The 15602-nt window shown below is 32.0% G+C and overlaps 1 protein-coding gene across 12 annotated transcripts in view; it reads left to right on the forward strand.

The window, feature by feature from the left end:
* Positions 1–15602, forward strand: part of LOC116345680 (heterogeneous nuclear ribonucleoprotein R) — a 36196-nt gene that overhangs the window by 8363 nt on the left and 12231 nt on the right. For 4 of the 12 annotated variants that reach the window (XM_031775266.1, XM_031775277.1, XM_031775276.1 and 1 more), the window contains 9 exons: positions 6279–6403; positions 6559–6880; positions 6993–7234; positions 10295–10430; positions 14460–14593; positions 14675–14944; positions 15031–15137; positions 15264–15328; positions 15430–15489. In XM_031775266.1, coding sequence (XP_031631126.1) covers positions 6281–6403; positions 6559–6880; positions 6993–7234; positions 10295–10430; positions 14460–14593; positions 14675–14944; positions 15031–15137; positions 15264–15328; positions 15430–15489 — 1459 coding nt within the window. In that variant the 5' untranslated portion in view covers positions 6279–6280. Of the gene's footprint in view, positions 1–263; positions 289–433; positions 530–837; positions 1003–3200; positions 3337–4546; positions 4652–6090; positions 6173–6278; positions 6404–6558; positions 6881–6992; positions 7235–10294; positions 10431–12086; positions 12223–14459; positions 14594–14674; positions 14945–15030; positions 15138–15263; positions 15329–15429; positions 15490–15602 lie in introns of those variants that run through there. The other 8 variants (XM_031775275.1, XM_031775278.1, XM_031775274.1 and 5 more) reach the window with 7 other exon arrangements.

Raw genomic sequence — 15602 nt, forward strand, 5'->3', positions numbered from 1 at the left:
CCGACAAAACAAAACTCACACATATTTTTTTTTTGTTTTGTAATTTTGAATAAATTTTTCATCGGTTGAATTATAAGAGTTTGCGAATTGGTCGGTAGATATCAAGCAAAAGAACAAAAAATTAAACGCATGTGTATGTGATGCCTCTGTTTTGTCAGTATATCTTGAAAGTGTTTAGTTTTGAATATATTGCGTTCGACATATGTGTATGTGATGTGTGTACGTTGTGATCCAAAGTGTCTCGGTGCCAGAAATGAATTCACGCTGCAACTTGTCAAAAAACATAAAGTTCGTTAATTATTATCAATATGCAGAAAAAAATGCGAAATAAATAATGTTTGTTGGTGCTTGAGATTAGACTGAGTTTTTACATTTCATATACAATTCTATATGATATTTTAATTGAGATTTGTGAGTGCACACTCAATCGCATTGCACAGTTTCATGTGCTGCTGCCACTTTGGACAATTTCATTATATATAATATAGTTGAGATATATACATACGCCGCGGCATCTGCGTTTTAGCTGGTATGTGTGACTGCGCTTGTATGCAATATACGTGGTGGAAGCGCGCTTTTGGTGCATATCGGTCGATCGGAATATATTTATTTCAGTTTGCGTTATTTTTTTTCTGTGTTCTGTTCTTCCTCTTTCGCGCAGGCAAAGAATGCAATAAAATCAAGCAAAAAAAGAACGGTGCGTTGTGTGTATGACTGACTTTCGTAAATGAAAATCACAAAGAGTGATTCCTAAAATAAAAATACTTGCGGTGATAACGCTTCTATGTCCCATTATACATATTATTATTATTTTTCTCTGTTTTATGTATATTTTTTTGAGTTTAATATCTGTGTATATTTCGGCATTAAAGTTGTGACGAGTGAAAGAAGCATTTTGTTGTTGCAAATTCAATATTAAATAAGCCACGATCTGTGATCGGTGATCTGTGCTGCACGATATATATATACACACACCTATATTGATCAGATTGAGAGACAGAGGTAAAGAAAAATGTATGCAAAAAAAGAGAGAGAATTTTATTCGCAATTGTTAATAAGACTGAGTTTCCAACAATCTTTTGTATCCGATTAAAATCGTACGAACAATTTAAGAAAAGTGACTGTTTCATTGTGTTCCCATGAAACACCGGTTAAGATTTGTGCAGCAGCCGCAATTGTTTGAGTTTGTTGAGTGAACGCATTTTCAATATAAAATGAAGTAAACTGAAACAGATAAAAAGGGGACGTATGTTTGCGCATAGGGAAATCGCATTTTCACCAAAACCGTAGTTTTTATGTCAATAATTTGCTTTTCGAAAGGGATTGAATAATTTACACGTGGCTTCTTCAAACGATTGCACAAAAAAGCTTCACACTTACAAATATTCTTAGCGATCTTGGCGCGCTTTGATATACAATAATTTTTTCTACAGTTTTTATGTTGATTTGACCTTTCATATTTACAATTTTTTTTAAAACTATATTTGAACACCGCCTCAATGTTCGCATGCATGCATCTCTCGAATCAACTCCACTTTCGAATGGGTGCACATCAGAAACTTAAAAGAAAAATGTTCATAGCATATCTCTGTAATAAAACAACCAAGAAAAAAGATGAAAAATGAAATCATAACCTCACAGGTTTTTATTTTATTGAAGCTCTTCTACAATTTCTTGGTGCATTTAAAATGTGTACTGTTTTTTTTATTTAAAATGTGATCCACCATTTTGTTTTCTAATACATACAACTTTATTGTCGTATTTTTTGTTCTCTTCTTTTTTCATTTAATTTTTTTTCTCGCTCGCTTTTTTTCTGTGCTTCCCAAAGCGCGCCAGACGAATGCATTGTAGCAACCGCAATAACGCATCCATACACATGTGCAGTATTTGTGCATAGTGCGTTCATACACACTCATTGCATTGAACAACATATATGCAATTTTATATGTGTCTGTGCATATTTCAAACTATCTTGTTCGTCGTGCAAAAGCTGCCGAACATATTTCGTTTTAAAAAAAGCAGCGCAAAATTGGATAAATCGAACACTAGGCTGGTTGACTAACTGGCCGTGTGTATTTTGTGCATATGTCTATTTGGCTGTGTGTATGTCGGTTTGCGTGTATACGTACAAATGTGCAGTTTCTTTAACATTTGGCCGCATTCCATATCAGGCATTCTAAGAACATCATCACTTTGTAATGTAATTCGCCTAAGTCATGCAAACGTTCAAAAGAAAATGTGTCCTCATCGATTTTATTAGAGCATCAAAATGAATCCAACATCAAATATTTATTTGGGCCACGCTTTTATGTATAGTATACCGATGATTTTATATAATTATCATTATTTCAATAGTAGAAAAAGAAAGAAAGAAAGATAATAAAAAAATAGTACAATGAATCATATTGCCGTTTGCTAAAATCTAATTGCACAAAAATTAAATTATTATAAAACTAAATTAGAAAAACTGAGAAAACGCTGAAACAAATAAGAATTTATTACTGCGGTAAAAAGAAATTAATGCCAAGTACATTAAAGTTGTAATAAAAAGCATGAATACAGACACTCACACCTTTCTGTGAGTACATTGCAAAACTTGCCAAGAGATAGAACAAAAACCCGAAAAACTATACCTCTTTCAAATAGTATCGATTTTGATTCGAAATCTAAAATTCAGTCCGGTCTCTTCTCTATTGCTCACAACTTGTAGCGGCGTCTTTGTTCGTCGCTTACTTTACCATATATTGTATGCAGCCATGTGAAGTCGTTTCAAAAACCAATTTGATGAAATCATCTAACATACATATTAAATAAATACTAGTGATAGTCACTCATTCTTCGAGACAAAGGAAATGGGAAATAAATAAAGAGAGAGAGAGAGTCCCGTCACAAGGAAGTTACGTTTAGGTAACAAAATGTTGAATCCTTGTATGCACATAATAGAAGCCACAAATTATACAAAGCTTTAAGTACTACGTACATATATACATTTTTTGTACGTTTGTTTGAAAATGCAGCAGACATTTCATAGTGTAATATCAGCAGTTGAGCAGTTTTCGCGCAACTGCACTACTTGTCTCCGTCATTGCCGTGGTCATTGTTCTCATGCATGGCTGTGTTTTTTTTCTCTCTCTCCTGTGTCAATTATTGGTGTCGCGCGCGCTTATTCAGCTCTATTATTGCCCCGAAGAATCTTCAATCGGCAACCACAACAACAAAAACACTAACGAAAACAACCCGAAGCATACGGCATTAAGAAATAAGATTCAACGGTGTGTTGACGATCGATTTTCGTGCACGAGTTTTTTTCCTTCAAATCATACATTTTGTGGATAGGTATTCTCTTTTACTATCTAAGATTTTTTTCGTAGTTCAAATTCTTTTGTCATTATTCTTCAATGTAAACACAGTGCGAAAGAAAGAAACAAACATCCAGGCAAACATATTCATTCACTCACTTGCTCACATACTACACACCGTGCAAATAGACAAAAAAAGAGCGATTGCACTCCGTCAGTCGGCAAGCATGCCAGACGGGAAAAAGGAAACAGAAATAGTATATTGGTAGTTGCAATATATCTACCGGAACCAAATTCTGGAGTGCTACAATCTTTATTATATACTTTCAGTGTTATGCACACATTCAACATTTTGTAAATGTATTTAGCGACAGTGGAAAACATGGCCGAACTTCATGGATAAAGTGATAGCGTTAAAGTAAACGAGACGAACGAAAAAAAGAATTCAATACAAATAGACAGAGATAGAGAGAATATAGCGGAGAAAAAGAAGAAGAAGGAGGAGGAGGAGAAGAGAAAGAAAAATCATAGCGTATCGGTCGTTCGACATTTGTGTGTTGGTGCATTTTGATAAAATATAACACGTTTGTAGCACATTTATTTACATAATTTGGCATGTAAAAATCCGCGGCAATACAAATTGCAAACGCAGACACGTAAACATAAACATGACACCGAGACAGAACACCAACTCTCAATGCGAAATGAATTGCGCATAACAGAGACGATTGAGAACCAGCAGCTCCAACATAGCACGACGTCTATTTTTCTTCCTTTTTTTCTCCATGTATATAGTAATGTGATGAGGGAAAAGCGCATCATCCATCTTTTCCATGCAATGCAGCGTGTGTTCCAAAATACCATAAACACACCACAGCGCCGGAGCATTGTGTTGCTTGGTGTTTGTGAATTTCTCTATATACAAGAAAGGCAAAAGGATTACACGCATTCGATTACATTCCCACTTTGTTGTTGTTGTTATTATTATTGTCGTCGGTCCCAAAAAGTGAGGAGCTAGACATTAACATTTATGTGTTCATTGCACCATGCGCTTACTTCCTAGTTCAAAAACCTTTCATTTTTTTGGGCATTATACACATCCTTACACGCATAGCATAAAATCGAAATTGAAATTGAATAAACATTGACTGACGCTACTCCATCGTCGATGGGAATAGTGCGATTCATTTGTACAAATTGCAATGATTTTGCTCAAATTTTAATCTTAATCGTTTTGTTTTGGTGGCACTGAACACAAAAATAGTGTATGTGTGTATGTGTGTACGCGAGAAAGAGATAAAATACTTAATAATCGTGTCCAAATATAACAAGAGCATTTTCAAAACAGAAAAGTATGCATAATTCTATTGTTTAAATATTGTGTAATTTTAGTAGAAAACGAAACACAAAACCACAACGACGAAAAAATTCATAGTGTCAGGATTAGTGCTTTAAACATCTAACTAATTCGGATAATATGTGGTGTAACGTGTACAAGTTGTAAAGTTTATTGACCTCCCCCCGAATGAACGTGCGAAGCTTCGAGACGCAAGGCCCATTCTCACATATATTTGAATAATCATATTTGATTTTATGCGGTAGTTTACAAAAATCTTGTCCTGTTTCTTGCAATTTGCAATCAATTTGCTAGCAGCGTCGGTCTCCCTTTTTTTCATTGTTTGGCTGATTGGTCGTTTGGATGTTTGCGCTTTTTTACAGTGTATATGTTTTTTTATTTGTGTATGTATGCGTGCTTCGTTCTTATTTTTTAAATATATATTCATTTTAAATACGAAAATGTTGCATTAACATGTTCTAGGGTAAAAGGCCGGTAAAATCAAAAACTTATGTGCCACACTCTTATTCGGAACACCGTCCACGAATTGAGTGTGAGGAATGTGCGTAAAATTGAAGTGTGCACGAACTCCCTAAAAGAAACACTCGAAATTGTCATTTCATACCAACAAGTTTTTTTTAGTTGTGTGTTTGGCTATTGAAATACGCGTGAGCACAATAAGGGAAGTTTCTTGTGCGTACACAAAAGAGACCATGAATTTATGAATAAAATGAGACACAACAACAACACCACAAAAAAAGAGAACATAACAAAAAAGCGTTGTGTATCAAGAGAGTGAAAAAAAAGTGCGCAAATGTTGTACGCTACATACGTTATAATAGCGTACATCTGCGTCTCATTTTATGGGGAATACTTTGAACTCGTTGTTTTGTGTACTCTTTTTTTATGACCATGCATTGGTGTTTGTGTGTGTGTACGTGTCTGCAATGGAGAGAGAGTGAAAAAAAGATGTGCCTTTTACAAGTTACAACGGCACCGGTGATCATTTATACGGTGTGTTTTTTTTTTCGAAGGCACGATAGACACTTGCAAATAGAGCGCCGAATGTTGCCCGCTCTGTACACTGAGACGCGCCAACCAACGTTATACTGAACGACCGAAAACCATAACCTAAGACAATACTTTAGTTGGATATATTTTTTTGCATCAGCTTTTTTGACTGAATTACGTCGGGTATATATGCGTATTCCGCTACGAAACTACGACAACGACGTTGATGATGTCATAACACAGACCCGCGCGCGCGAAAAAATACACTTTCCGAATAGTGTATGCTCTGTAGTATATAGTTGTATCTTTTTGACTATTCACATTTAATTTAAATGGTGCTGCTGCTGCTGCTGCTTCTTCTTCTTTTTCATAGCATACTCGAATTGAATACTGAATATTCGATATGCTATAACTTATATGATATGGCTCGGGGACAATAAAACGCCTCTTGAGCGTGTCTGTATCTCTATCATTGTCAGATTGTTTTGTACAAATTAAAAATAATGCATTTAGATACAGAAAGAATGTGAGAAAAAAACAACACAAAATATATACATATTATTATTATCATTTTGAATTGAATTATTTGTATGTTTAATTTTTTTTTTCTATTCTTTTGTGAATCGAAACAGAAATGGCTGAAGGAAACGGAGAAATTATTGAAGAAATGGCAACAACCCAAAAAACCGATGGCAACGGTGAACCCGAGCGGACAGCAGATTACCCAAAACTAGTTGAATATGGACTAGACAAACGAGTAAATTTCCTATCTTTTATACATTCATATGAATAATTAAAATTTACACTTAAATTAAATTCAAAACAAACGATTCAAAATAAGAAAAAAACCGCAAAAGACATCGACAGGGTTAATAAATCGGCAAAAAAATATGTTCAATTCGAATATTCTAGGTGGCAGCCAAATTAGACGATATATATAAAACTGGAAAATTAGCCCATGTAGAATTAGATGAACGTGCTTTGGATGCGCTTCGCGAATTTCCTGTTGATGGTGCCTTAAACGTATTGAGCCAATTTCTCGAATCGAATTTGGAACATGTATCAAACAAATCGGCATATTTATGTGGTGTTATGAAAACATATCGACAGAAGAGTCGAGCCAGTCAACAGGGTATTCCGACACCAACCGCCACAGTAAATACAAAAGGACCAGACGAAGAAAAAATAAAAAAAATCCTAGAACGAACTGGATACACACTCGATGTTACAACAGGTAATTAAAACATAATTCATATGATCGTTTGTTTTCTGCAAACAAATCACATTCCAAAAATGAACAAAAATAAATGACCACTTCTGTGCTTTGTACGTATGCGTCTGTGTAGGTCAAAGAAAATATGGTGGCCCTCCACCGAATTGGGACGGACCTACGCCTGGCAATGGTTGTGAGGTGTTCTGTGGAAAGATACCAAAAGACATGTTCGAAGATGAATTGATTCCATTATTCGAAAAATGTGGTACAATATGGGATCTGCGTTTGATGATGGATCCAATGACTGGAACTAATCGTGGATATGCATTTGTTACATTTACCAATCGAGAAGCTGCACAAAATGCTGTAAAGGAGGTACATATTTGTTTTTATCTGAAACTACTTTCTTCATATATTTTTTTTAAATTTCAAATTTGAATACTTGATTAATAGTGCTCTTTTTTACTTATTTTTTTTTATTTGGAAATTAAATTTTAATGTACACAAACCGCAAACTACATTTTGCTAATTGTGAAACAAAATAACAGTATTTTCGATATAACATAATTTTTCTTCGAATATTTGACGTTACGCGCTTTAGAATATGAATCTATTTTTATGTATTTGCTATGATGCCACTTGTAGAAATTAAAAAGAAAACTAAAGCAAAAAACAACATGTTCGTGTATTGCTTTGCATGAACTAATGAATTGAAATGCGAAATGAATGTTACATTTATTTTGGAACGCACGAAGCACTGTGAAGAGTGTGAATTCATTGAGATAGCACATTCAAATGATTGATTTTAATTGAGTTGTTCGATTGTGTTTCTTTTCTTTTGGTTCTGCACGTTGCTTCCCTTCTGCTGGAAAAAAAGCAAGTATATCATAGTCACACGCTTTGGTAATATCATAAAACGCAAATATTCGAACAAAGAAATATTATCGTAAATACTGGATCAAATGAAAATGAAAGCGATCAGCCTTAGTTTAGTTACCATTCAAATTATTTATAAACTGCGGAAAGCTATAGAAAATATTTTAAGTTTCATTTGTCTATGTAATTGCATGTCAATTGTAGCGATAACAATTCGCTTGTGTTATTTACTTTCATTCAAATTCTTCTTTTTTTTCTCTATCATAAAATATATTTATGGTGAAGGGCATTTATCATATTTTAAGGATGTCATTCAAACAGCTTTTTATATTCCGACATTCGATTTAAATGTTTCTGGGTTAAATTTATCACAGCACACTCGATTAGAATAGAGTTCATGTGTTTTCATTTTGTTAACATTTGGAAATCAATTTTTTTGTGAAATTAAAAGATGGACATGAAAATCAGAAGGAAATTATTAAAGATCATTTTGAAATCGTCTTTGCCTATAAAACAGAGCGTAAAATAAGTATTTAACTTGATTACTTAAACTTTTTTGACTACCGCAATTCTAATACAATTACATATAGAAACCAATGAATTTTGTCAGTTTTCGCCACTCTTCACTACCGAAAGCAGAAAATCAGATTTCTTGACTGACATGAAATCTACCGGTTTTCCGCGGCTTATTTTACGCTTTGCCATAAAAAGGATACAATTCAATGGTTTCATTTTGATTCTCAAGAAATCTTCATCAATAATTTGTTATTTCCAGAAGAAAATGTTTCCTTATATTATGTAGATTTGGTTTTATGTCTTAAAGTCGTGTCGGAATTTAAAGTAGCTATTTAGATGTGATACATAAAATTGAATCGAATTTTGCTTCAGAATGCTTAAAACAGGAACAATAACGATACGATCATCCATCATATTGCCCGAAGATGCTCAACTAAAAACCACACATATTTTATGTTTTGCAATTGATCTTTGTACGCCTTCAATCCAAGATGTAAATAATATTTTAAACAACTGTGTTTTTTTTTGTCTTTAACCAAATTCAAAATTTACATCTCGGTTGATTTGGAGACAATTTTTATTCGATACGAACGCGCGCGTAAATTGGTAAAAGAGCGAGAGCGAAAAAGTGAAAGACACAGAGATTGAGAGCGAGAGAGTGTGTTGATAATGATCAAGCTACTTTGATATGAAACGTTCATTGCTTTAATGTTTTGCTGAGAAATTAACGTTGTTTTTACATTTAAATCAATTTTTTCGATATATCGGTTGGACATTTGGGATCAATGTTTCATCGTTAATTGAAAACATAAACGAGAAAACAAAAATACAAGTGACTACAAAAAAAAAACTAAATTTTCCTGCAGTTCTCCTCTTTGCACTAAATCTTATGAGTCTAAAAAAACAACATCGAATATATAGTACAAATATTTCAATTTATATTTCGATTTTTTTTTGTTTCAAACTTTCTTTGTCACATCGAACATTGACTTTATTAATATTTTGCGATTGCATTGTGGGTATTTTGAATATGTATTTTGGTCACACAATAATCTAAATTGAATGCGATACAAAATGCAAATGAAATTGTGCATTGTGGTGTATTTATGGTTGAGATATTTGTACATGTTTATTGATGCTGACTGAATTCTATGTGAATTCAGCTAACGGAGTAATATTTATGCTGGGTTTTTTTGGGGTTGAAAGCCAAAATCAACTCGTATTCTTTTTTGTTTTATTTTGGTTTTGTAGGTGAAAATTTGACTAAAAGATTTCAATTTTTTTCGTATTGAAAATGGACCATTTGCTTTTCCAAAAACTTCTTGCCACTTTTTATGATTTTATTTTCTATATTTTTTTTTTGGTTAATGTTTTCAGTTTTCTAATCGTGAACATTTATTGTTTTTGATATGTATCCAAAATTTCGAATGAACGTCTTCTTTTTTTTTTTGCTTTGAATTTGTACGATCTTTTGAGATTAATTTAGAAATAATATGTTTCAAAATCGATTTTATAGCGAAACATAACGGATAAACGTTCAAGTGAATTTAATCGATTTTTGGCTTAACAATTGGGACAAACGATATAAATAGCAAAACTTTAACGTTTATTTGATGGAATCATTAATATTTGATTCGAACCACGTTCACACACATTGAATATGCTATGTGAATCACTTTAATGATTTCATCTGTTTCGTCGGTTATAATTTTATTTTTAAAAAGTGAAAAAGAAAAAAACGATATTTGGCAGGCTTAATAAAACATTTGGTCAAAACATTAGTTAAATGTCTAAATTCATAATCGAAACAAAATTTAACTAACCATAAAATTCCGATTTGTTTCCCGTTTTCTGTTTCATTGTGCTTTTTCGTTTTTATTTTCTAATTTTGTTTTAATTTTCATTTTTGACAACAAAAACATCATTAAAAAACAAAATTTTCCATCAATTTTTTTGTTTATTTTCTTTTACTTCTCCGTCATTATGGTTTTTATTTCAATTTTTATTATTATTACTATTATTATTTTGATTTTAAACCCGCAGCTCGATAACCATGAAATTAAACCCGGCAAAAGTTTGAAAATTAACATAAGCGTACCGAATCTACGCCTTTTCGTAGGAAATATACCCAAATCAAAAGGCAAAGAGGAGATTTTAGACGAATTTGGTAAACTAACAGGTAATTGGAATTTACAAAAACAAAAAACAACAACACTCAATCTAAAATCAAGAAACAAAATCAAGTACATCGAGTTTCAAATGAAATTTTTCATTTTGTTATTTTTGCAATTATTTTTTTATTTTTAAATGAAATTCCAAAATCAAATAAGGAGAATGCATGTGAACATAAAAAAAACATAATTGGATTCCATTGAACATTCAATAGATATGTCTTACTTAAAAAAAAAATTAAGACATCTTAATAAAATTCATCATTCCAAAATCATACAGAAATACTGTCATACATTCCAATTTATATTGAATGTTGTCTATCAACAGCGTAAAATATTGAACGAAAAACTTGAAATGCCTTTCGCGCCATTTTATAATAAAAGTTTAATATTTGAATGTATACTGCGCTCTCGAATGAACTGTAAAGACATCATTTCTGTATTGAATGAATTTTGCATGATAAACTGATTTGATACACGATACAGCGACATCAGAATGCATTAATCGTAATATCAATGATTTTGTACAGCGGAAGCATCATCAACAGCTCGATTCAGCAATTTGCAAATGTGAAAAATAATGGTCATGTAAAATTTAAACGAATATTTTGTTCATAATCAGATTCGAAACGAAAAAAAAAAGAAAAAAAAATATTAGTACATCTTGTGATTTGTGAAATAAATTTTAAGAATATCTATATATTTATATATATTTGAGAAACGTTTTCCCACCAACCGTTCAAATCCATATCTACAATTTAGAGGCGATCTAATTAAAATTATGCCCAAACTAAAAAAAATCCAAATTTCCATGCCATTTTCCATTCTCCAATAAGCTAAATTTAATTAGCATTTATTCAAAAGTATCATATTTTTAAATCCGAAAATCGAAATTATTTGAAACCAAATTGAATATTCAAACATCTAATATAACACGATTGGTTTGAAATGATATAGTTATGCCTAATCAGTCTATGAATTGTGGATAGATCGTTTGGTACGGTAAATGATACCAAAAATTCAATAAAATTAAACCCATACGCCAGAAAAGCTTTCCTCTTCCGTCGACCAACATATATTTTTTTAAAAATAGAAATTAATATTATCTCCAGTCATTAACTGCATATAAGTATGAAATAGCACAAACCGAACCACGGGTATCCATTTCTTTATTTGGAACTAAAAAAAAAGAATATTTTGTTTTAACCCGTCATTGTTTTGATTGTTTCGTTTTTCGTTTTTCTGTTTTACATTCTTTTATTTTTGACTCTTTTATTTTCTCTCGATGATATACCAATAATGCCTCTCTATCCATGTATGATAAAACGCATAATATGCATTTGTATATAATTTTCGTTACCGTTGTTTTTGTTTCTTTTGATAAAAATTAGGGAATGCATTACAACAAAATATTTCCTTATTATTTTCGTTTTCCATTTTCGTTATTCCCATTTTCTTTTATCTTTTTTATCATATAAAAAAAACCAAAGACAAATGAAATTATTGTACACTTGTGATATGTTTGTTGTTACAAATTTCCTTTTTATTTCAATCAAACCAAAAATAAAAAAAAACCAATTTTAAACAAAAATTTACTGTAAAGAAGAAATTTAAAAAAAAATCATCTAAAAGTTATCAAAATCGAACCACAAATTCGCTTACAGCTAAATGATTATGAAATTCGCAAAGGCAAAAAGATTGGTGTAACGATATCGTTTAATAATCATCGGTTATTTGTCGGAAATATACCAAAGAATAGGGATCGCGACGAATTATTAGAGGAATTTGCAAAACATGCACGTAAGTTATGAACAAAACAAATTATAAACCAAAAACAATCCAAGCAATAAACAAATCAAAAGAAAGAAAAAAAATCCCATTTTCATCCAAAATAATCAAAAACAAACATTCGAAAACTAAAACGAACAAAAAGATCCATGTCCATTTGATTGGAGGTTTGGCACAAATCTGAATATATGGCCGTAATCAGTCGCTGTTGAAAAAGGTTGATTTGAACATCAAAAATTACCAAAAAATAAATGAAATACACATACACAATTAAGCCAATTGGTTATTATGTTCGTCACTGAAATGAATTAACAAAATTTTGACCATTGAAAAATAAAAATAAAAAACCAGATCAATCAATTATTTAAACACATAGAATCGAAATTTCGTCATTGGGTGTTTAGTTTTGCTTACCAATTTCATTTAAATCATTGCCAAATTCGCATCTGTTAAGTTTTGTTTTGTATGATTTAACATGCATTCCATTTCAAATTTATTTAAATCCTCAACGATACAATCGAGGATTAAACAAAAGGAGTACCGGTAACAGTTACAATACAAACATACACGGTTTTAGCTCATTGCAATAAATAACAAATTTTATTTGATCAGCAGGCAAAATCGCTTAATGCTACCACCGTTTTTTGGCCTTATTGGTCACTTTCAGTTCTCTTATGAAATGGACACCTTTTTTGGTGCAATTTTTTTATTTGGATTTCCAATTTGCTGTTTCACTTATCTCCAAACGAAATCAATTCAATTGCATTTGCTATGCAATACAAATACACTCACACACACACACAAACACACACTTATATATATACACAGTGTTGTCGAAGATAATCTTATCTATCGTAAAAATTTAAGATTAGATGAGATAAAATAATATCTATTGTCTTATCCACACAATTTTTATCACTTTTCTTGTCATCTTAGACAAGAAAATGTTCGGAACTCGCTTTTTTTCTATCGATATTTTTTTATTGAGATAAGATGATTTTCTTTAAATAAGATAAAATCTTATCTTTTATCTAGATAAATTGTTTTCCAAACACTGCCATACACAAAAATTCAATATTTGTTTTGACAATTAAAACAAAAACTAAATAAAAATTAATGACTGGAGACTGAAAATTTGCACATATTGGATCCAAAGCAATTATTTAACCGGACAAATTCATCAGATCAAAAACAATCAAATGAAATTAACGGCAACAAAAAAACGATTCTTTTTCAACGAAAGAGAAACAATCAAATTTTGTTTTTGCATAGATAAGTACGTAATCACGTTTAACATTTAGAAGTATGTATGCTGTTTTCCCTCTTCCCCAAATTTTAAGTTTTTCTTAGTTAAGTTTATGTATATAAAACACTCTGTTCTTTGTCATTCTTTCGAAATATATCAGTGTCTATTCAAATATTCCGGCTAACTCTGTAAACCATATTGATAACGTTGTACCGCTATTTTGAGGTGTAACCAACAAATGCAAATCGGATAAAAATCTGTAACTGTTGTTGTTGTTTTTGGCCTAACGACACAGTGCGCAAAGCGCTAATTCTTTCAAATAAAACCGATTAAATCAGAGCCAAAAATATAATCAGACCGTCCAAAGTGAAGAGATCAAAAAAAAAAAAAAAATACATATCAAATTCAACGCATGAAATAATTTGTTAGTTGCACATTCGATTCACTGTCACTATGTAATTAAAAGGTTGTTGTACATAATTATCACTATGTGAAACCATTAAATGACTAATCGATCGAATAAAAAACAAAAAAAAAAACCATAAAAACAACCCGCACCAACCAAAACTCCAATACTTACAAAAAAAGCTACCAAACCGGTGAAAAATAAACACAAAAAATTACTGCTATACAAATCGAAATGATTGAGAACCATTTAAGTTGATTAAACTTGTGAAAAGCTTTCGAATAGAACGCGGTTTTGGCATTGGTTTATTGGGAGCAAAAATTATTGAATCCATTGAAAAAAGCCACATATACACATAACCAAAGAGCTATTTCAAAAACAAAAAAAAAATTTTGTTAATTTTTTTTTAAACTTGGAAAACAAAACACGGCTCATTAAATATGTATTTTCATGAACTTTATTTGATTTGGAAAAATTTTTGAACAAAGAAAAAAAGAATAGCAAATAATGAAGAGAAAAAAAAAATGAGAGGGGGTAAAGTTATTGATAAATAATATGCATACTAAAATGTGCTAATCGCTATTCTGTTGCTTTCAGCCGGTCTTGTTGAGGTGATCATTTACAGTTCACCTGACGATAAGAAGAAAAATCGTGGATTTTGTTTCTTGGAGTATGAATCACATAAGGCAGCATCGTTGGCCAAACGAAGACTCGGAACTGGACGCATTAAGGTTTGTTTGTGAATGAATGTCGCAAAATGGTGATCAAGCAGCAACTTAATTATCCCGTTTATTTACGTTCATCGATTATAGGTCTGGGGTTGTGATATTATTGTCGATTGGGCCGATCCTCAAGAAGAACCAGATGAATCAACAATGAGCAAAGTGAAAGTATTATACGTACGCAATTTGACACAAGATATAAGCGAAGAAAAGCTGAAAGAAAGCTTTGAACAATATGGAAAAGTGGAACGTGTTAAGAAAATTAAAGATTATGCATTTGTGCATTTTGAGGATAGAGATAATGCCGTTTTAGCTATGCGTGGTCTTGATGGCAAAGAACTAGGATGTTCGAATATCGAAGTATGTGGATCCGATGTTCATTATCAATTCATTAGTTTCATTTACATATTATTGCATCGTTTTAATTCATTTTTAACTTGGTTCAGGTTTCACTGGCAAAGCCACCGTCTGATAAAAAGAAGAAGGAAGAAGTATTGAGAGCGCGCGAACGACGTATGCTACTTATGATGCAAGGTCGAACTGGCGTCGTAGGGTTAGTTCAAAAGCTGAATTTCCATAAGAATTTTCACATTATTTTCTGAATTGTTGATTTTCTTGAACCACTTTTGTCGTGTTTATTGATGTTTACGTTTTTTTTTTTTTCATTTTGAATTTACAGCAGCTTGTCACCTACACATCCTGGCATGATACCACCACCGGGTTTGCCGCCAATGAGAGGCGTAGGTAAGTCGATTAAAACTGCCAATTTTGTTTTCATGTGCTTTTCGTTTTTCACATTGAGTGAACTAAATACCAAACATCTGTTTTTACATCATGTCTTATAGGTGTAGCACCAGCTGGAGCACGAGTGCCATTGCGGGGACCAATGACACGAGGTGATTATGGTGAGTTATCTATGATTCAATTTTACGAATTCGACCAATTCCATTGTCGTAATTATTTTACAAAGTCAAAGAGAAGATCAACATTTGCGCCACGAAATCGCTTCGAATTGAAT

Source organism: Contarinia nasturtii, unplaced genomic scaffold (genome assembly GCF_009176525.2).
Source record: "Contarinia nasturtii isolate CC-2019 unplaced genomic scaffold, AAFC_CNas_1.1 Cnas_scaffold_1371, whole genome shotgun sequence".
Classification (NCBI taxonomy): Eukaryota; Metazoa; Arthropoda; class Insecta; order Diptera; family Cecidomyiidae; genus Contarinia; species Contarinia nasturtii.